A 24,280-nucleotide genomic window follows, 5' to 3' on the forward strand; every position below is an offset into this window, starting at 1 on the left:
CTGTGAACTTTTCTGAGGTCTCTGTGCAGTCTGTCTTATTCTGATGCTTCTGGTGTTAACATTGAATTTTTATATTTTATATTTTGTTAATCTATACTAAAACAAATCAAATAACATTTACTACGACAATGGATTGGAAATGATTCAATCTTCACCACCGAGAGAAAAGTTATGTTATTTAAAATTGACTGTTAAAAGTACTTTTTTAACAATCAGGCAATTTTTGCGACACCTTTCACAGTTTGGACAAAAAACCTAAAAAAAAAAACTATTTCATCTATTCCAATAACCTAAAGTGGACTTCTTAAAAACCTAAAAATCCAGTCCCTAGATGTATGATTTGGGCTGAAACTAAATAAATATAGTAGTCGAAGATAAATGCCTATCAGTGGAAAAGTAGTAATAAAATGTTCAACTAAGTACAAAGAAATTAAAATGCCGTGATTAAGAATGTCTAAACAATTATTACGTGCACATTTTAACGTAGTTATTTTGTTTAGAAAATTTTGATAAATAATGTGCACACAATACAAGCATTAAACGCACGATTGATATATTTTACATCCAGTTTTAAATCTAGTGAAACGGGAAGAAAAATATGCTCTTCTGATCGAGTTTACTGTACGATTTTGTCTTGTTTACGAGTTCATTTCTGATTGATTTAAATGTACTTTTTTTAATCATAAAAAGGATACGATGTGCGCTTATGATTATTACTGAAATAAAGTTAACCATATTCGTTCATCAGTTATAGATGAACTGTGAGTAGAGAGCTTGAGCGTCGGTTTTCTACGCAAGAAAACCGACTTTAAATCCCGTAGAATCCAACTATAATTTTTGGTGAATAATATATTTGCTTATAACATATTTCTGCGGACCGTTTCCATTTTCTCTGCGATAATTTTACTATTTATGCATTAATTATCGTCACCATCCTAATTTAATCAAATTTTCCTACTGTCAAAGAAGAGAAACTTATTTCCAAGAATATAAGTACCAGTCCTTGGTAAGGAATAATTTTATTGTTTGTATGGTTATGGATTTAGGATTAACAGCGCAACATATTTTATATAATAATTATATTATAGCATTTATTTTCTGCAAATTGCTGTTTATACAGTACATGAAGAGAAATTGATCCTTTAATGTCCATGGTGACCACCATGGCCGCCATCGTGACCACCTCCATGAGCGCCTCCATGACCGCCATCGTGACCGCCCCCGTGACCACCATCATGACCGCCTCCATGGCCGCCTCCGCCAGGCAGAGCGGTGGCCATGGCGATGCAGACAGCCGCTACGATGAGCATCAGAAATACCTGGAAACAAGTGAAGGCAGTGGCTTCAGTCGTGTTTCTACGAAGCGCTGCTTCCGAGATTCCACGTGTTCGATGTCAGGATAAAAGAAAGGCATAACATCATTAGCTCGTGAATTTAATTATGTTCTTGAAGGATGTACAACTCTCTAGACTTGTTACAGCATTAAGCTTTGTGCCAAATTATACTACATTTTCAAGAAAAAAAAATTCTACTTGTAATATTTCTCTGGAATTATCGTAGCCTTAAAATTATAAAAAAAATATGACTATTATATATTCACCATTATAATCGTCATTACTGTCGTCAATGTCAGCATCATGCCCTATTACAACTAAATTTAATCTGTTGATGGTTTCTCATCAAAAGAGACAAAAAATCAATCCCTGTCAAATTTTATGAATTTCGAGATGGTTATGGGCATAAGGTTTAAGGATATTTCTCTCCAAGTGTTTCGATTCCTCTGCTATTCCAGTTTTAGTATATCTGTGTTTATCGTTATGTTGCCACTTTTAAATGTCCCAATAGCGTTTCAGATAAAGGCCGTTCAATAAAAAAATATGATTACAATCGTTGCTTTTCATCTTTATTCATACAGGGTGAATCAAAAGTCTGGAACCTTGTTAATATTATTATACTATTATTATTATTATTATTATTATTATTATTATTATTATTATTATTATTATTGTTACTATTATTATTATTAGGTATATTTATTATTAGTATTAATTATTGTTATTATTAGCTATATTATTAACTTATTACTAATTTGTTTATTATTAATTGTCATTATTAAGTGTAATTAGTTACCACTGTCACCGAGTATTTTCCCATTTGCAGTTTGAATAAATAAATAATATATAATGCCATCACGAAAATCAAGAAATTTGTTATAGGAAAGCTTCAAATAATCAAAACAATGCATTGAAACTGTCACAGGTTAACCAAACAGTAAAGCAGGAAAAGTTAATTACCAGAATTGCATAAAAATACCTTTTCCAAAGCTTCCTTAGTACTGTACCATGTTACAAAATATCTGTAGATCCAGTAACTAATGTTTGTGTCATTATGACAGTTATCTTTAAATAACTTGAAAACGATTAGAGATATTTCAAAACAGACTGCAACATTTTTTTTTCAGAAACTTTCACATGATTTTTAGTACCCCCTTTCCATTTAAAATTTCAAAGTTGCATCCAGAATGGCGGCTTTTGAGATAGCTGAGGGCTAGAATCGAATGTGTCACTGGTAGAGGATTTGATTTTACAAATAATGGTAACACCTGTAATAATCTGAAATCAAGCATATGGAAGATATTTATATGGTTCCAGACTTTTGATTCACTCTATATAACGACGCTGTTTGAACTTCTAATTTATTTAGCGATGAGATTGATGATAGCGAGATGGTATTTCACGAGGTGATGCCGACATTTGCCTTACGGTTGGGGAAAACCTATGAAAACACCAAACCAGGGTACCAGCCCAAGCAAGAATCGAACCTACTACCGAGCGCAACTCCGGATCGGCAGGCAAACGCTTCAGCCGACTGAGCTACACCGGAGACTCCGTTGCTCTTAAACACATCACGAGCGCCACTACGATCAGAGACAATTAAGTGATGAATAATTTATAATTAAAGGTCTGATGATGGTGGTGCACTTGACGGGTGTTATGGGGACACAGACAAAGGATTACTAAGTACAGTTACATAACAGAAACATTTCCATATGTGACTCATCTGCGAGATTACCTTAGCAACAAACTAACCATTGATTCCAGTAAGTTAATTTTTTGCGTTGTCTGTTCCTGCGCCTGGTTTTCTTCTGGAAGGAAGTAAAGTCCTATGTCGTAGATTTGAGGCACGTAAAATAACCCTGTCTCTGACAGTTCCAGAAAAAATTTCTCTCTAATTTCTTGCCCAAATCGAATTTTGATGCTGAATAATCTCTGGAGTTGGAAACAAGTTCAAATTGAAAGCTACTATTGACTTTCGAATTTATGGGTTTCTAGTTGCGCTATATGACTCTATTAAAGTTGTAGTGTTAATAAAATTTAAACCCTTCAGTAAACAAATTAGACTGTTTATAGATGTATAATAAAAGCTAAAATTTACACTCTTAGAGTCTCTGGACTAAATTTTTCCTCTCTCGCGTCCTAGCAATACCTTAATTGCACACTAGGTGACGTTTGAAACGATGAGCTTACCACTTGTCTCTTTGCCCCCTGTTGGCAAATTAATGTAACTAAATTCCTTATAGTTACTGAAATCTCCGCTAAGGGGATTCCTATGTTCCGACTCCGAAACTATTCGTTAAATGAATGAAAATTCACAGTCACAGTAATATTAGGAAGATACTTCCTGAGCTGGCATGGTTGTCAAACACTTAAGTGCACATGATTTTATTATTTGTACTTTGTTACTTTTTGATGTAAAGTTGAGCATACTTGAGGGCGTTGGTCGAGATAAAAATGGGTTTGCCTGCACGAAAAGTGGACACGCAGCGAAACAATATATTCAGATGTAGGTTTGGAATGCGTCTGGCTCGAGAGCTGGTGTTATAAATCTTCTAGGTGGTAGCGCTGGACCGTTGTGCCCACTTTTCAAGTACAATAGAGTACAAAAATACGCGAATTCTAACGGTGTAGGTAAGAAAGAGGTAACAAGTTCTTTCTTCCCCTTGCGATGCACTTGATCTATTTGCATGTAGTACATTCGACTGAAATAAATAATAAGCATTGAATTATGACAGTAATAATAATGGCTCACATATAAATAATACATAGCCTATTATGTTTCTAAATCTGTAACTTAAATATCATTAAATGAAAGGAAAGGCGATTAAACTACAACCTTGTAATAACTCTTAGCTTTTCATATTTCATATTTTATTTTTTCAGTAAATGACAGTATGAATTTTTTACGTGTCAAAATCACCTTCAATTTTCTTTTAGACTTGCTTTATAATGGGAAGAGCTCCTTTCTCTCTCACAGAAGACGATTCACACATAGCGAAAGTATGGGATGTAACATATTACTACCACAGTCTAGTATATACAGTCACGAATCTCAATACGTAGTAAATATGCATCCATAGATAGTTGCTAATCACTAGGATCGCTACCATCGCCTCATTACAGACAATGCGAAATAGTACCTGCACAGTCTATTGTTCCTAGTACCTTCATAAACTCAAGCTTCGTGACTGTATATATAGACTGTGTTACTTCTTAACCAATGTTGGATAGAGTTGCATTGTCTATCCTTAGATGTAGTGATATGTGAGGGAAAATTTTTAACAGAAAATTATCTGAAATGGAAAATTTTTGCATATATATATATATATATATATATATATATATATATATATATATATATATATATATATATTAATTTTTCCGTCCGAAAATTCTTGTTCACTTCACTCCCTTGCTTACAGCTTAAAGATCTACACATCTATTGCTCACTCAGTATTATCATTAGCTACTAGCTTATCAAACGGAAGTCGTGAAACGTCACCTTTAATGACTTTGTGAATACAGACTCCAAAACAACGCCAATGTCACGTTTGTTTTGCTATGAGTAAGGAACAAGCTCCGACGAATAGGCTATAATTTTGTGACAATTCTACTGATCAAATCCAAACTGTCAACAACATTATTATCTTCATATGAGGCTATTGTATGACTACCATTTTTAAATAAATAGTTAATCTTGACTGAGAAATGTGCTGTGTGGCTCGTGATTTCCCGTGTTTGTTATATCTGTCGACTCCTCAGTTTATTTTTACAACTCATTCACAGCTCACTTAGTAACCAATAACTACATACAGCAAGTGCGAAGTTCTACATTATATTGAATGTGATTTATGATTGTCTGAGGAAACTGTCTCTTATAGTTAATTTTTAGATAAAATTTATTGTTATATCCTCATCCACTTTCAATTTTGCATGTACAGTTTTCATGTGATTTTTGTAGTTCAAACGTCCCGCGCCGTGGCGTCGTGGTCTAAGGCATCTTGCCTAGGACTCGCGTTAAGGAATCCGCGCTGGTTCGAGTCCTCATGGGAGAAGAAATTTTCTCATGAAATTTCGGCCAGTGTATGGGACCGGTGCCCACCCAGCATCGTGATGCACTTGGAGAGTTACGATAGGTAGCGAAATCCGGTTGCGAAAGGCAGCTATAACGGCTGGGGGGATCATCGTGCTAACCTCCATTCTAGTTGGATGATCGTCCACCTCTGCTTCGGCATGTGGGCGTGAGGCCAGCAGCCGGCTTGTCGATCTGGGCCCTTCACGGGCTGTAGCGCCACGAATTATTATGTAATTCAAACTTTTTGTACGTGTTGTAGCCTAAATATGGTACCTATTGAGGATCAATTATTTCATTCTCTGATCAGAGGAAAAGTCAGTGATAATTATATCATTAGCCTACAATTATAAATCTTAGCAAAATCAGCACTTTAAAAACTTTTTAATAAGAGAAAAATTGTCCGGAAAATTGTCATATTATTTAGATGTTATGTTTAGTTACCCCAAAATTTTAAATTTTCTCGATCAATCGCCACGTGGAATGGCTCTCGGCAGTATATAAATTTCACAAACCCTGTAATGTAAGTTATTTTATGGGAAGCCAATAGCAGCAGAGATAGGGTGAAAGATTCACAAAGATAAAAAAGAGAACACAAAGCTTCAAAAAGGAGGACATTATTCGAAAAAAGAGGACAGAAAATATATACTTAAATTTAGGCTGAGGTCTATATTATACTTTAAATTACATCAATATCTATTTTATTACAAAATATTTACAGTACAGATTTAAAGCTTATATCATACTTAACCCATTTACTCCCACTGTTCCCAAATGGGAACATGCATTATTTACGGCGTAAATGATTTGAGAGGACCAATAATCATCTTATTTCGTTTATTATGTGTCAGTAAGTAGGAATATATAAGAAACACCAACATTTTTAATAAAAATAATTTGGGCATAAATAATTTGGGCAATTCTGAAATATTTATATTCCAATCATTGAGAGTGTCTTGGGATCAAATGGGTTAAAACTATGTTAATATCTATTTTATTACGAAATAATTATGAAGAACTTAATAATAATGATTTTACAGTTACGCATATGAAAGTGAAGGAAAGTATAATTATTAAAGAGAACAGAAAATATCTATTTAGATTTACATTCGCACCTCGATTTATCGATTTACTAGACTAGACGGCATTTCGGAAGGCGGTCACCTACTATATGCGCCGTAGCATTTCTGGTATGTGACGTCACAAGCTTGTACAGTAGAACCAATCAGAATCAGTCTATAAGAAGTACTTCCCGAGTTCGTTTGTTCACGTGTGAGTGTTTCAATACATTGAATAAGTAAAACTAACATTTACTGTGTGTAAGATAAATAAATGGAATAAGATAGTGTAAAAAGACAAGTATTGCACAGGCAGACGCGGAAAGGTGTTTAAAGTGTATAATTATTTTAAAAACGTTGACGAGTAGAACGCTGCCTGCCATCTTGATGCTGGCTGCAACGTTGCCAACGTGCAAGAAACGACTGCAGAAGCATGTTGTGTGGGATTGAGAACAGTGCAAAGAATATTGTTAGTGAATAAAAGAGGGTTTCTTTGGTATCATGCTTACAGTATTCAACGACTAAGGTCATTATTGTCTTTTGATAATTTAAATTCTCTCCTGCGCTATTTGCATTGCACGTGCGCGTGCAGTACGATGTGGCAATGTTGTATTCTGCCTTGCTCTCTCTATCTGTCTCTCTCGACGCAAACGCTAGCAGACTATCGCCTTCCGAATTGCCGTCGACTCTAGGTACCTCTGGGCAATGACCATAACAAGGAGGAGCAAAGAGAGTTATGATTGTTGGCAAAGAGTATATTCCGTCGATGCTGCTGCCACCTACAAGCAAATTACTTGAAAAAGGCATCAAATCGGATAATTTCAAAATATCAGGCATACAAGTAACGAAAAGGAGGACATGTCCGGACAAAAGAGGACGTCTGGTCACTCTAAGTAGAGATAAACTTAGCTCTAGGGTCGTAATTCTTCTAGCGTCCAACTTACATTTCACAAGGGGAATCAAGGAATTCTATTTCATTTCAATCAACACTACATCCTGATACATCCTAGCTTCCGAGTCATTTTTAATACTCCTTTTTTCAAGTGCTCAAATTCATAATTACTATCAATCAGTAGTTCTGAAGACAATGCAGAGAGGAGCAGATACGGCGATAATGGGGAAATGAGTTGAAAGAAACCTGCCCACAACATTCATTATTCATTATAAATCTCGTAGGATTTTCCAGAGAAGGAACATCAGTTCTCTTTTATGAAACTCCTTCAACTGTCTCAACTAATCTGGACAGTAGAGGACGTAACACTTTTACAACTATAAGACCTTGAGTTGTCTTTTAGTTACAGTCGAATTGTAATTTGACGCGCTCGTAAATCACTTATGTAGTCAGTTCGCCTAAAAGAAAAAAATAAGTAAGTATGTCAAGTCTTTGTTGTTGCAAAGATTTATTGAGTTTTGTAACTTATGCACTTCCACGTGCTTCATAATTCTTGTCCTAATTTATATTAATACTAACGTAATATAATTGAATCAGGTATTCCAGAAATAGCACGTCACTATTTGTGGCGAAATGAGTTTATTCGAGTTTCATGGACTGTTAATATAGGACTATAATTCCATGCAGAAACCACATATGTCAGTACAGCCTTATTGTTCATGTTATAGTTGTAATCCCCTGGTAGAGGGGCAGAGAAGGCCTGACGGCCTTATCTCTACCAGGTTAAATAAATAAATCTAATCTAATCTAATCTATAGCCGTTTCACATTTGGAGACCTGTGAAATCCTGGAAGCGCGCAGAAACAACACGTGTCAAAGACATATGCCGACACATTGGTTCCGATTCCAGACGGCAGACATCTACGACACAAGGATACAAAAATTGATCCCACTGAATGACAAATGTCTCAATTCTGGTGGGGAATATGTAGAAAAATAACTCAATAATTGCTATATCTGTTCCAATAAAACTTTCAATGAAATTTTATTCTCTTTCTGTAAACGGCCCCAGAGAAACTTATTTTTTACGGCCTTCGTAATTGCGCTCGAGTAGCCAAAATTTGTGTAAGCACTTCTTTTGACGTTATTAAAATTATGGAAGAAAAAAAGATTAATTTTTTTATCTGCTCCCATGAGAATGTTTGCTTGTAAGTACAAAGGAGAATACCATATTTACCTTCTTCATTGGCATATCCAGACAAAATCAAGCCAATTCAAAGAGAGAAGCTTGACGATATACGCAAACTAATGCGTTACATACCACATGTATATCAAGAATTTTACAATAATATTCTTCAGTGGCCTATTGTGATAAAATAAGTTCATTTATATGCTGAATTTATGTTTTAAGTACACAGTAGGCCTTTGCAATTATACTATATCCTTAATTTGACAAATAAACTTTAGGTGAACTGAAATTATTATACTACAATTTTGATTCCTTGCAGAAACAGCACATGTCAAGCTAATATATGTTGATTTATTTCATTAACAATTCATTAGATTCCAATAAATTTTGTATAAGACGACGCATCTATCAGGCTTCTGTCTGAAGAACCAACCAATGATGTGCTCTACCACCAGTAATACCGTTTTTTGTGTCTACTGAAAAAATTAGTTTTCGTGACGTGCTGTTTCTGCAATCCCCAATTCAATTATTGTCGTCAATAATTTTGTGAATTAGATATATTTCTTTTCTATCTTCAGAGATGTTGTGACAGTGTCAAACAATAAGTCGCAATATACTGTAATAGCTTATAATATATTATTTATTTACAAATTGCTTTAGAAATCCCGGAGGTTAATTGCCGCTCTCACATAAGCCCGCCATCGGTCCCTATCCTGAGCAAGATTAATCCACTCTCTACCATCATATCACTTCTTCATCAAACCCATTTTAATATTATCCTCCTATCTATGTCTCGGCCTTTCCAAAGGTCTTTTTCCATCAAGTCTTCCAGCTAACACACTGTATACATTTTTGGATTCACCCATATGTGCTACATGCCCTGCCCAACTCAAACGTCTGCATTTAAAGTTCCTAATTATGTCACGTGAAGAATACAATGTGTGCAGTTCTGCATTGTGTAACTTTCTCCATTTTCCTGTAACTTCTTCCATATTAGTCCCAAATATTTTCCTAAGCACCTTATGCTCGAACACCCTTAACCTCTTTTCATCTCTCAAAGTAAGAGTCCAAGTTTCACAGCCATACAGAACAACTGATAATACAGTATAACTATTTTATAAATTCTAACTTTCACTTTTTTTTAAAGCAGACTATGACAAAAGCTTCTCAACCGAATAATAACAGCCATTTCATTCTGCGTTTAATTTCCTCTCGAGTCTCATTTATATTTGATACTGTAGCTACAAGATATTTGAATTTTTCCACCTCTTCAAAGGATAAATTTCCGATTTTTATATTTTCATTTCGTAATTACTATGTTCGGGCCGCGAGACATGAGCACATACTTTGTCTTTTCGTGATTTACTTCCAAACCTATCTGCAATAGCTTATAATTAAAAATATAAATTAAAAAGTTGTTAGAAATGTAACTTTATGTCAATAACGAAGACGTGAATAATGGCCTTTACGTCGGGAACTTCAGCTCTTTTAATTGAAGAAATAGTTTTAAAGCATTCTTTGTGTCTTGACTACTTGACTTAGGCCTCTAAATTATTCAGGTTTCAGTTAATGTACGTCACAATAGAAAGGTACGTGGTAAACCAAAGCTCAGAAAACGATGGAAATCTGTTCGGAAGAGTCCAGAGAATCTATGATGATAGACCAGCTATGCAGTAGAAGTACTCACCAAGTATTTAGCCATGTTTTCCGGATTCCAGTCAGCTGGTCTTGGCACTGGACTTGAAACCTGAACTGCACTTTGCAAGTGTCACCTAGTTTATATATACGAGGAAAGAAATAAAAACATTTACTCGTATCAAGGCAAACGAAATACGTGAAGGATTTCCAAGGAAAAGGGACAGTATTGTTAGCAGGATGGGCACCGTTACTTTGTCACCTTCTGCATTATAGCATGACGATGCCTGTTACTGTCGTATGATTCATTAGCAATTGCGTTTGTTTCTTTGGATCTTGTAAAATGTGGATTAGAACTTTTTATATGGGTAGACATAATTAATCAGTTCCAGCATTAAAACAAAGTAATTATCATGTGCAATGATGAACATATAACATTACTATTATTATCATCGTTATCATTATTACATCATCATAAGGGCGCAAATAGAGATAGTAACTGACGCGCCCTTTTTAAACACTATTAACTAACTACACCACCGTCATCACCACCACAATCACCTACGCTAGTGGTTCCTAACCTTTTTTGTATCGGGGAACCTTTTAAATATTTGGTTAATTTAGAATCTCTTTAACATGCTAGTGAACTTCCACATGTTCGCAGTTTGTGACACGGGGAATATTTAAGCTCAAAGTGTTCTGCAGCATTTCTTAGGTAATAGAAGCAAAAACTTTTCTTATCCTAAGCACCAATATCCTGACATCTGGCATACGTTGCGAATAGATTCTGTCTTTTACTTAACCCCACAGGAAAAAACTAATGTGGTTATGTTTGGGGAGCTTGGTGGCCAGGATGCGGGAACATCCCGTCTAGTCATCTATCGGGAAGTTTTAAGTCTCGAATAACTATTAATCTCCAATGTACCGGCACACCATCTTGTTGGAATATCACCTAAAATTGAAACTCTTTTAGCAGAGGTACTACAGAGAAGTTCGTCATCTCCAGGTATAGGGCTATTGATTGGGTCATCATCAAAAATGAAGGAAAGAAAGGAGACCAAGTGGAAGACAAGTAAAACAGTAGGATACAAGGAGAACAAGAGGAATACAGGGAGATGAAATGAAAGGCAAGGAGAATAAGGGGAATAAAAGCAGAACGGGAAGACAAATAGAATAAGGAGAATACAAGGAAAACAAGACGAATACAAGGATAACGAGGGAATACAATGACAAGGTAAATACAAGGAAAACAAAGGGAATACAAAACTAGCAAATGGAAACAAGGATAATAAGGACAATACAAGAATGACAAGGAGAAGAGAAGAAGAATATTTAGTTACACGTAAAAATACTGGCATAGTAAAGCATATCTCTCGGGGTACTCCAATTTCCTTCTTATTTCTACCAAAATACTTGGCCTCCCACTATTTTCTAGTTTCATTGCGATAGTGGAAGAAAGGCTCGGGTGAATTCTAGAGTTCTGCGATGCTCCGAGCATTGAGGCTTATCAAATGCTCTTATCAAAATTGGACTTAGCGCTGTCACTTCTGAAGAAGGATAGCCCAACTGTCAGCATCGGATTCTCGAATGCCAGTCCGGGACAATTGTCGGAATGGAACAGTCATCGCTTATCGGACTTAATGATCAACGTAAGGTTAAGTACAGGATCCATTCCGGATTCGACTCCCGAAAAGCCTGCAGTCAGCGGTTATTCCAACTCTTAAAGATTTTAAACATTAAAAATAAACTTATGAACTTAACTATAACTTACCAAATTAAAACTCAACCATCGACATCATAAAGAAGGACTCTAGTAGTAAAAACAATATTTCTCATTACTTTGGATCAGCAAATTCATAGCTAAAACTGGGGATATATTTGCATCCTCTAAGGTCATAGAGAACAATATTGCAATAGATGTAATACACAAAGTAACAGAACAAGTTAACTGTTTTAATTATGTTAAGTATGAAACAAGTTTATGAGGAATATGAATGTAATGGAAAAAATTAATTAATTGGAGTTTAAAAATAGTACATAATTAAGTAGTATGTACGTAATAGGGTTAACCAAAGACCTGAATTTTAAAGAACAGTGACACTTCCTGTTTTCTCTTACGTCTCGGATACTCTGTCGCTCACCGACAATAAGAGCAGGAAACATGAAGCAAAGGAAATATTTTGTAAGCTAGTGACAGGACTATTTCTGCAAGAAAACCGCAACAATGAATACATTACTAGCAGAATCACAATCAGAACTAGAGATACAAACGAAATCACTTGTAATTACAGATGCAAGTAGTTATATAATTAGGAAGAAAGACAGCAGGATTTCTAAGATGGTCTGCAATGAAAGTGGAAAGGAAGACAATGTTTGAAAACCATGACTGAAATGGAGTAACCAGTTCTATCTGTAATAAGGCGGAACAGTCAACCTCTCAGATGGTAGTGGTGATGAGTTTTCTTTTTACATGGTTCCGACATCTTGTTGCTTAATTTCGTTGTGGGGGGGATGTGTGGATAGTAGTGGGGGTAGGTATTTATGGAGATTAATTTTATTATTTGTGGTTTTTTAATGTTCGTGTCGGCGGAGATTGATTTGTACTCTTGGCGGAGATTAATTGAAATTTTGGAAAATACAATTATTTTGGAATTGGAGTATTAACTCAATATGAATATTACTTTCCAAAATTAACATTAAAGGTTCGTTGGATTCTGGTAAAGGTGTGGTAAGACCAATAGACAATAGTTGTTGGATTGAGACTGTATTTAACACACATTCATTAAAAACGAAAGAAACTTGCAGCCCTCAAATAATACTTTCAAATTATTAGTGAAATGTTGAATTCTCCGTTTTTTGAGTTCACTAATGTAATCAGAACACCTGGAATGCCATTTAATGTAACCTACTTGGATATATAACTAATTCAAGTGAAAAAAATCGAAAAAAAAACTCAGAATATGAAATTCGCTATAAAACGAGGCAATAGTAATAATTCGCGAATGTGTTCATATTTCGCTATTAGAGCTCTATTTCGCGATTTGTCGCGAATGTTTTATCTGCATATTATTAATCAGAATCACTTAATTCGTAAAGATTAGTAAAATTCTATTGTATATCAATTATGTTATGATTTTCGCGATCTCCATAAATACTAGGCCCTGATGATTGGTAATATTGTGTTGAACTAGGTGTGCGTTTGAAGTTAAATTGAGTATTTGTATATTTCGTACTGTTCTAGTATGTTTAGCTTTTGGCTTTTCGGTTCAATGTATAAAATTTCCTTGTCTGTTTCTATATTGTTGTAGCTGTGATTGGAGTTGCTGATGTGTTCTGCATATATGGATGTATTGAGTGATTTTTGTATGACTGTGATGTGTTCGTTGTGTTATGTTTGAAAAGATTTCTCAGTTTGTCCGATGTAAAAGTCGTTACAACTATTGCATGTTAATTTGTAAATACAGGTTATGTTGTATTTGTTTGTTTGTATTGTTTGCTAAATGCTTTTGTAGTATGTTCTGTATGTAATGTTTTGTTTTACTTTTCTGAATGAAGATGCAGTAATTTCATGTGTTTTTCTTTTCGTATGTTAGTGTGATGTGCTTATTATCTTCTGTTTATATTGTGTTTCTAATTGGAAATCGAATTGGCTGAAGGATCTGGAACGAGAAATAAACAGATTAGATCTAAATTGGCTATGGAGAGAACTAGAGTCTATAAACACGAAAACTATTGGAAGAATAGTAAAAGAGAGGGCAAACGAAATTTCGAGACAAGATATTTTTAGTAATATTAAAGACCTAGGATCACTGAAATACTATAGAGAGGTTAAGCAGTTTTGGGAACAAGAAGAATATGCAAATCAATATTTCAGGTATAACTCCCTGTAAAGTTGATTTGAATAAGCAACCAACTTCGAGTGCACACTAACTCCGTGTATTCAAATCAACTTTACAGGGAGTTATACCCGAAATATTGATTTGCATAATACACGTCACTGTTCGTTAACAGAAAACCACAATTTAAGTCACACGGAGTTAGTGTGCACTCGAAGTTGGTTGCTTGACGGTTGTCAGCCCACTTTGAGGTCTGTGGATATAGAGGGAAAAATTGGATCGGTGTCTGTTAGAGTTCCCGGGTAGCTCAGTGGTAGAGCGTTGGTACGTCAAACCAAAGGTCCCGGGTTCGATACCCGGCTCCGGAACAATTTTTCCCTCGAAATTATTCAAGAAGAATATGTTAAACTAAATTCAAGGGAAGAGAGAACAGGAATGGCATGGTGGAGATTAGGTATCTGGAGACTCAAGAATAAGAGAGGGAACGTAGAGAAGGATAAATGTCCTTTGTGTGGACTAGCCGAAGACGCAATGCATATTGCGCTAAAGTGTCAGGCAACGAATGATTTGAGACACAGTTGGGTAGATAAACAATTTTTACAAATAAACGCTATAGTAGCTTATAAAAAATTAATGGTCACCTAAACGCCAGCAATCTGCATAAGTTAGGAAAATTTCTTTTTAGAGTTAAAATTAGATGGGAAGAGAAAGTCAAAGCTCTAACGGAGATGGAATTATAAATGTTGAGTAGTCACACGATAAGAAACTATGAAGAGTAGTCAATGAAGTTAACAGAATAATTCTTAAGAGATTGAGCATAAAAAATGAAAAAGCTAAGGTAGGAGTTTTAAATACAAGAGCTATACTTATTATTAGTTGTGTATTATTACTATTATTGTTATTATTACTATTATTATTATTATTATTATTATTATTATTATTATTATTATTATTATTATTATTATTATTATTATTATTATTATTGTAAACAGAGGATACATATAGGTTCATTATGTATTAGTTTGTGTTATATTTGTATAGAGAGTGATGGCGGATTAAGAACTGGAATACATCTAATCCGCCATGACGTGAACAAAGATTGATGAAATAAATAAATAAAATAAATAAATATTGTGTTTCTTTGTTTCTTGTGATTACGCTTTGCCTTTCTTATGATGTATATTACGTTGGGAATACATCCATACTCTTGTGCTGTATATTTGATTTGTGTACCTATATTTTGTTGATCCATTGGTATATTGATTAATAAACGTATCATGGCTCGAAATACTTCATTTTTGTGTTGTGTTGGATGATTACAGATATATAGTCTATGTACGTTGTTGTTGTTGTTGATTTCCCATAAATGTTGAAGTTTGTATATCTAATACCTTTGTTGTTGTGATATCTACGAAATTCTTGAATTTGTTGTTTTCAATTTCTAGTGTAGTGTAGTTTTGGATATATTTTGTTTATATGTTCGTGTAGATTTCCAATCTGTCTTTGCCTACGTGTGTGCCAATATGTAATGTTGTTTGCATATTTTTATTATAATTATTCAGTATGTGTGTTTTCTGTATCATTTATGAATATATGTAATATCTTTATGTACCTACCAATTTTCGAAGAAAAAATTATTACAGAAAACAAATAGTCATTTCATGTTATGTGTCTAAATTTAATGACGTATTCTATTTAAACCATTAAATAATATGTGATATCGAATATATAAATATTTGGCATAAAGAAAGCCTTCTGTATGCAATCGAGCAAACGAAAGTTGAGCTCTTTAACCCCTTTCCTCATACTGGGACAGGTATGGCACATATTCGGTTTTATATTCATATAACTTATAATATAAGCATATAATATCTTAAACTGCATACTGGGAAAGATATGGTACACTGTCAATAACTGGATTTGACCATATGTGACATCATTTGAGAAAAAGGGAACTACTTAAGTCTTTTTAATATTAAACCAGTGTGTGCAAAAATGTCCTATGTAGTAAGGGATTAATTTTGTGCACAGTAAATAATACAATTTATTGTAGGCCTGTGTGAGTAATAGTTGAAGAAAATAAACTACAGAAGATATTATTTTCATTGGGAACGCAATAAACGAAATGAGTTGTTAAGTTAATGTGCAAGTGTCATTTTCGTGATACATTTTGACATGAAACATTTATACTCGATCTACAAGGCGAGAAAAATTGTCCCTTTTTGACTTGAAGTTCGTAAGATGTTATACAATTTTTGAAAATAATAGTTTCCTAAAAATCAAACATATTTTCTTCATAAAAATGGAGATACAAATGGAATACTATTAACAAGTCAATAGATTAACAAAATTACAAAGTCAAAATGGTATCTACTAAGAAAAGCACAGAACAAGCATTCAGCATCTTCATTAGAAGGTGTTTTCCAAACCGTAATGTTGAATCCTGATGAATCGTCTCTCACGTCTTTTCTCGAACTTGTTTTATGGCTTCTTGCATTGCCTTTTCATTTCACTGTTTTCTAAGTTTGTTGAAAGGTGACGTTTTCCCTTCTCCTACAGGTGCCAATACTAGTAACGAAACATAAATCTAGAGTTTAAAAATGGAATACTAATAATACTAGTAGGCCTATTTCATATGTGTGACAGACTGATATTATAAGTCACATCCTCAAAACATCATAAATTAAAAACGAAATTCATTAAACGTACATTCCTGTAAACTATGTAGTCTATTGTAGGCCTCTGTGTACGCCCAAGCGAAAGCTCTATAGTTATTTTTGCATAATACCTGTTTAATATTAAATATAAAATACAAGCTATTGTATAATGTAACAGTTTTCATTTGAAAGAGTTTTAAATCATATAGTGAAATATACACAGATTCTTCATAAATCAATCCAATAATTTAACTTGTATATTTATCATGCATTCATATTTTGAGGATACATATTTTACGTTTTCATTCATAAATACATTTCCATTACGAGAAGTTTGTTGTGAGAATTGACGTCGTGAAAAGCTCTTATTTATCTTTAAATCAGTAGTAAAACTGAAACTTTTAACTCTCATCCACTGAATTGAAACATTTTCACAATTTTTTTTCGTAAATAAAATGTTTAAATTGTTCTCTTATGATTATTAATATGAACCATCTTTTTGAGTCTCATAAAGTATCCCTCGAGATTTCAGAACGTGAGAATTTCTTGAAGATGTCAATATTCTTATAGTGTTAGTGATGTGAACCATGGTGTCCATATCCACCATGACCGCCATGACCATATCCACCGTGACCGCCATGACCATATCCACCATGGCCATATCCACCATGACCGCCATGGCCATGTGAACCATAACCGCCATAGCCGTGACTTCCATGACCGCCGTATGGTCCGTAGCTCTTGTGGGCCGGGAGAGCCATGGTTAAACAGACTACAGCTACTAGCAGAACAAGGAATACCTGAAAATAGTATAAAGTACACGATTATACTGAGCTCAGTTATGGAAGGATTATCGTTTAGAATATTCTATAGCGTGTTTTTGAATTAGACCGATAAACCATGAGATCGGTTATATAACCTTTCTTAAAAAAACTTTTTTCGAACAATTGTTCGGTTCCGATGTTTCGTTTCAGTCTCTACTGCAAAGATTGTCATTAGTTGGGCGATCTTAGAGGAAGAGATTGAGCTAATCAGTTATTCGAATATTTTTAATGAACTTAGCAAACAAATCATTAAAGTTACAGGTGTTCATTTGATCCGATTTATAGACAAAAATACAAAAAAATTAAAAATAAAAGGTAAAAACACTTACTGCAGTGATAAATTAGCACTTTAAACCCAAAATACTGCAGCCCATTTTGTTTCTTAACAAAAAGTGTTTTTAAAAAGGTTATCTATGCGATCCCAAAGATTATAGGTCTCATTTAGAGACATCTTATGCAGGGTGTTTCAGAAATACTTTGACAAACCTTGAGGGCATATTCCTCACACCAAAACAAGAAAAAAAGTTCGTATAAACATATGTCCGAAAATCCTTAGTTTTTTAGTTATTAATGCAAGAACATAATGAAACATCTGTTAGATATTGCCAGCTTGGTAGCAAGTGTTGCAACTTTAATCAATTCAGAAACTCAGAGCAATGAAAGTTTACGTTCAACGCGTTTCGAGATACAATCCAACAACTTAAGGTAAATTTGGAACCGATAATAATGTTAATTTGTCCTGCGCCGTGGCATCCTGCCTAGGACTCGCGTTACGGAATGCGCGCTGGTTCGAGTCCTCATGGGGGAAGAAATTTTCTCATGAAATTTCGGCCAGTGTATGAGACCGGTGCCCACCCAGCATCGTGATGCACTTGGGGAGCTACGATAGGTAGCGAAATCCGGTTGGGAATGCCAGCTATAAGGCTGGAGGAATCATCGTGCTAACCACACGATACCTCCATTCTGGTTGGATGATCGTCCACCTCTGCTTCGGCATGTGGGCGTGAGGCCAGTAGCCGGCTTGTCGGTCTAGGCTCTTCACGGGCTGTAGCGCCATGGATTAATAATATTCATTTTGTTAGATAATCGAATGATGTTATCGATGTAAGTCTACTAATGCACCCATTGTATCCTAGATGGCTATGTGTTGCCAAGGAGTCCATGATCCGACGAGTGCATGCGTGTGTGAAGCAAGAGGAGAACATTTTGAACATTTGTTATGAGATGAAAGAGTAATGGAACGGAGAAAAATTCTCTCCGGCGCCGGGATTTGAACCCGGGTTTTCAGCTCTACGTGCTGACGCTTTATCCACTAAGCCACACCGGATTCCACCCCGGCGTCGGAACAATCGTCTCACTTTTAAGTTCCAACTTTTGGGTTCCCTCTAGTGGCCGCCCTCTGCACTACGTCATAGATGTCTATGAACCTAGGATCGAAGTCCACACATGTGCTGAGGTGCACTCGTAATGAGTGACTAGTTGGCCGGGATCCGACGGAATAAGCGCCGTCTTAAATCACGAAGTGATTTACGCATATCATGTATATTATTATAATGTACCGAAGTACATATGATATTTCCATGCAGATATTCTGCGTCATCATACGATGAAAGAGTAATGCAACGGAGAAAAATTCTCTCCGTCGGATCCCGGCCAACTAGTCACTCATTACGAGTGCACCTCAGCACATGTGTGGACTTCGATCCTAGGTTCATAGACATCTATGACGTAGTGCAGAGGGCGGCCACTAGAGGGAACCCAAGAGTTGGAACTTAAAAGTGAGACGATTCTTCCGACGCCGGGGTGGAATCCGGTGTGGCTTAGTGGATAAAGCGTCAGCACGTAGAGCTGAAAACCCGGGTTCAAATCCCGGCGCCGGAGAGAATTTTTCTCCGTTCCATTACTCTTTCATCGTATGATGACGCAGAATATCTGCATGGAAATATCATATGTACTTCGGTACATTATAATAATAATATACATTTGTTATGAGTTTCTGAATTGATTAACGTTGCAACACTTGGTATCAAGCTGACAATATCTAACAGATGTTTCATTATGTTCTTTTATTAATAATTAAAAAACTAAGGAGATACCTAAATGTAAAAACATGTTGGAGTTGTTCATTTCGCCTCTCCGAGTAGCGCACCTCGCCATTCACTCGCCGTGCATCTCGCATCTCGCCTCAGCAGAACATAGTGAAGCAATTCACCTCGCCATGATTCTCGCCGATATGCGGACATGAATACGTGGTAAATACTAATAAATTTATTGGTCGTACATATTAGTACTTAAAAAATGTTTACAAATTCTGACAGTGTTAGCGATTTATCTACGAGTACTGCAATGAAGTGGTGGTTACTTTCCAACAGAAGAAGAAAATACAGCGTGCATCCAATCAATAAGGAACGCACTAAACTTGGTGAATTCTATCAATTATATCAGCAGCTTAAGGCATTTCCAGATAGATTTTACGAATATTTAAGAATATCTCACTCAACGTTCAATTACATCTTGATGCTAATAGAACCTAAAATCCAAAAAGTGTACACTAACATACATAAACAACCAATCAGTGCTGAAGAGAGGTTGGTAGTGTCTCTCAGGTAATTAATAATTATACGGTATATAATAATGTACTATTATCAGAATTTATTACTTATTATTAGCAAAAATCTTTCACTGTCAGCCACAATAAGAAACATATATTCTTTCAAAATATTGTGCAAAAGTTTGACGTCGGTATAAACACTTTTTGTTCTGAAAACGAAATGAATAATAATAATAATAATAATAATAATAATAATAATAATAATAATAATAATAATAATGGCTTTAAAAATGAACATACTGTAATATAATAAGCAATTAAGAACTGCAAGATTAAAAAAAAAAAAAAAAGAATTTCTGTCCAATCTTATGCCTTGAGAGGACGAATGGAGAGAATCATGACGTTCCTTTGCTACAACCGACCAATCAAAACGCTAGTTTCAGGCAGCTGCATCTTGAAAATCAAACCAGTTTGATTTTGCGCTGAACGGCGAGATGTGCGGCGAGATGCGTAGCGAGATGAACTACTCCAGCATGTTTTTACCCATTATATATCGTTGGTTTGTTTCCTAATCGCCACACGGCGAGATGCGCGTCGATATGCGTGGCGAGATGAACACCTCCAACATGTTTTTACCCTAAGTGAAGTTGCTGATATTTCCGCATAGATCATGTGAGTGAGTGAGTGAGTGAGTGAGTGAGTGAGTGAGTGAGTGAGTGAGTGAGTGAGTGAGTGAGTGAGTGAGTGAGTGAGTGAGTGAGACCTCCTAAAAGGGGGAGCTCATTATAAACCATAATACGTATTTACAAATGGCTTTTAAGGAACCTGGAGGTTCTTTGGTACCCTCACACAAGTCCGCCATTGGTTCCTATCCTGATCAAGATTAATCCAGTCCCTAGCATCATATCCTACCTCCCTCAAATTCATTTAACATTATTATCTTCCCATCTACGTCTCGGCCTCCCCAAAGGTCTCTTTCTTCCCTCAGATCGTCCAACTAACACTCTATATGCATTTGTAGATGCACCCATTCGTACTACATGCCCTGACCATCTCAATACAAAATAAAATAAAAATATATAACTTAAACGAAAAGATTTGAAACAATAAAATAAATAAAATAGGGAAAAACATTATTGTAAGAATGAAAGAAACAAGATCTACACACCAGGTACCGCAGTATAGACGGACAGGTTAAGAGATGTCGAAAGACCGAGGAAACTCTGGGAGAACAATCCATGAGGCTGAAGGAACATTGGCCTCACCGTGAAATGATGATGATGATGATGATGATGATGATGATATTGATGATGGTGATGATGATGATGATGATGATGATGATGATGATGATGATGATGATGGACAAGAAGAGAAAAGGAAAAAATACTCCACTGCACATAATACCATCAAATTAAATATTTCTTCTTCTTAAAGTTAGAAGTTCATTTGCTCATATTACTACATAATCAAGTTCTCAGACGTCATTGCAACTGATGCAGCTGCACAATCTTGCTCAGTTAATTAACACGAATTCAAACAATGCAATTCCTTGGTCGTGTACTTAATATGGTATAAGATCATTAGGCCTACTTCAGACAGCAAAGGACAGACACGGACGATACATGCTCAGTTCCAATGAGAGAGAAAGATAAAGAATGAGGTAAATGACAGAGATATCTACAGAGACATAATGAAACTTGCTTCTAAGTGATTATAAACTAAAATTAAAATGAAAGTCGCGTCAATAATTTCGAATTTCGAATTACAAATCCTAGTGACTTAGAAGCAGAATTAATTAATTAATTAATTAATAATAATAATAATAGTAATAATAGGGGAAAGGAACTGGCCATTCTACCCCATTATCTCCTGGCCTAGTTGCCTCATAAGTGGTGCCTTCTTGGTATCTCTCGTGAGGTTCAGACCTGTCTTCGGGGAGTTGACTAAACAATAATAATAATAATAATAATAATAATAATAATAATAATAATAATAGGGGGAAGGAACTGGCCATCCTACCCCCTACCCCATTATCGAAAGGCCTAGCCGCCTCATAAGTGGTGCCTTCTTGGTATCTCTCGTGAGGTTCAAACCTGTCTTCGGGCAGTTGACTAAACAATAATAATAATAATAATAATAATAATAATAATAATAATAATAATAATAATAATAATAATAATAATAATAATAAGTAAGCATATGGAACGAGTTCTACACGATGGATGCCATGATCTACTGAGAATGGACACGCGTGGGCTACGAGCTGAAACATAGTCATCAGGTTCGCCCTTATATGGCTTCCATCATAAAATGTGCACAACTGTAAGTTTTCATGAACCAAGTGCCGGGTGTGTGTGTGTGTGTAAACGATGTGACCAAAATGTGAAAGATATCATGCAATGCACTGTACACGTAGACAAGAAACACTGATACAGCTGTGCCAATAAGTATAGAAAACCATGCACATAATCGCAATTCCTGTTATTATAATTGTTGTTATGTGGGGTTTTAAAGTTAAATTATAGTGAAATTCTATACCTAAATATCGTATTCTTGAAACACATTCAAATTTTTACCATATAATAATGGTTCATTTAACCTAGCACAGTTAAAGCCATACGACTTTCTCTAACACTCAACCAGGAGTGAAACTGTACAAATTTACAAAATACAGTACACAAAAAAATTTGAAGGAGGTAATCGTAATACAACGTAAACAAGGCAGTAGGAATGAGATATAATATACCTGTATAACATAGGACCTATAGGAAGAAAGAGAAAAGGATAATAATGTGTGAATAGTAAGTCAGAATAAGTGAGACATGTACAATATTTTATAAAAATTTCAGACATTATTGATGATGATGATGATGATGATGATGATGATGATGATGATGATGATGACTTATTTTAACTGACAGAGTTAAAGCTGTAAGGCCTTCTCTTCCACTCAACCAGCAAAAAGTATAAATTATACATACATATGAACTTACAAGCTACAAAGAATACAACAATTTGATTTCAATAAAAGTTACATGTATACAAAAGTTAATTATAATTTAAACAGTAAAATACTATGAACTATTAATTAAACAATGAAATACAAACTGTGTAGCAGAATTAAACCAAAATACATAGAATGTTAATATATTTCAAATTATGTTAGATAATAAGAAGAGATTAGTATGTATCCATTGCGAAAATACAGCGCTATCAGGAAGCATGTCTAAAAAAAGTAGTTACCATATAGTCAGTTACCGTTTGTCAGTATAATTAAAGTGAATTGCTAAGAAACTTATCCTTTAAGCTATTTTTAAAAATGTTTATTATCTTATAATAGACATTATAGGGAAAAATTATGAAACAAAATTAGATGAAATACAGTAAATGTCACTGAAATATCAAAATGTAGTGAATATATTCTTTATCTCTGGAATATCTCATAATTTTACTTGTATTTTTATTAATTACGAGTAAAACTTGATTATTACTGCCCCAAGATAAGTGTTCTTCATTAACACTGTATATAGATGCGCAATTAATGGAATTTCTTGTTTACTGTAACGAGCATGGCACAAGTCCACTGCTTAATATACAACCCAGAAGAAATTCAAGATAAGGGACACACCCATTTCATATCCCTCTCATCTTCCCTCCCGGAAATCGAACCCTGTTACATTTCATTTGTAGAAGAAGACACCTGAGCCACGGCATAAAACAGAAGTTCGTGGATCTTTGTGAAATAGGCTAAGTTCACAGTCAATTACACGTCTGTTTCTATTTTTTAACAAGAAATTTACTGTACAAGAATAAGTGATGTGAAGGCGGGAAATTTACATACCAGAAGTTTAGCCATGTTGCGTCTGCGTCTGCGTATGCGTGCGTCGCTCTTGACACTGTTGACGAAGCCAATCGACTGGCAATGACTATCCCTGCCCTGTTTATATAAGGGAGCCGGAAGATACAAGCAGAGGTAGGCGATTGTTTATAGATGGACGAGTGATTCCCCGAACACGCAAAGTCTCGGCTGCGACGGCGATGGTGTGGAACCACGAAACAACGCTTGCTCACCTCTGCGGTTATAATCTCGCTTTTAGATAGGTTTATGAAATAAATATCATTTAAATAGCCTTCTTTTTTGTGGCGGTTTTGCGGTGATTCTATATGGAGGGAAGGGTACAAACCACAAATTGAAGAGGTTGGAAAATAAATTAAAACAAACTAAGCAA

General features: G+C 35.2%; 1 protein-coding gene and 1 non-coding gene across 2 annotated transcripts; one reads left to right on the plus strand and one right to left on the minus strand.

Moving 5' to 3' along the window:
- Positions 1-1,064: 1,064 nt before the first annotated feature.
- LOC138699910 (uncharacterized) lies at positions 1,065-24,026 on the minus strand. Its single transcript, XM_069826108.1, has 3 exons — positions 23,893-24,026; positions 10,236-17,476; positions 1,065-1,319 (listed from the first exon to the last, which is right to left on the minus strand). The coding sequence occupies exons 1-2, from the start codon at positions 23,905-23,907 to the stop codon at positions 17,249-17,251; spliced, it is 243 nt and encodes an 80-aa protein (XP_069682209.1). The 5' UTR covers positions 23,908-24,026; the 3' UTR covers positions 1,065-1,319; positions 10,236-17,248.
- Positions 14,316-14,387, plus strand: TRNAD-GUC (transfer RNA aspartic acid (anticodon GUC)). The gene has a single exon. It is a non-coding gene; the product is annotated as a tRNA-Asp (tRNA).
- Positions 24,027-24,280: the final 254 nt, after the last annotated feature.

Source organism: Periplaneta americana, chromosome 5, assembly GCF_040183065.1.
Source record: "Periplaneta americana isolate PAMFEO1 chromosome 5, P.americana_PAMFEO1_priV1, whole genome shotgun sequence".
Lineage (NCBI taxonomy): Eukaryota > Metazoa > Arthropoda > Insecta > Blattodea > Blattidae > Periplaneta > Periplaneta americana.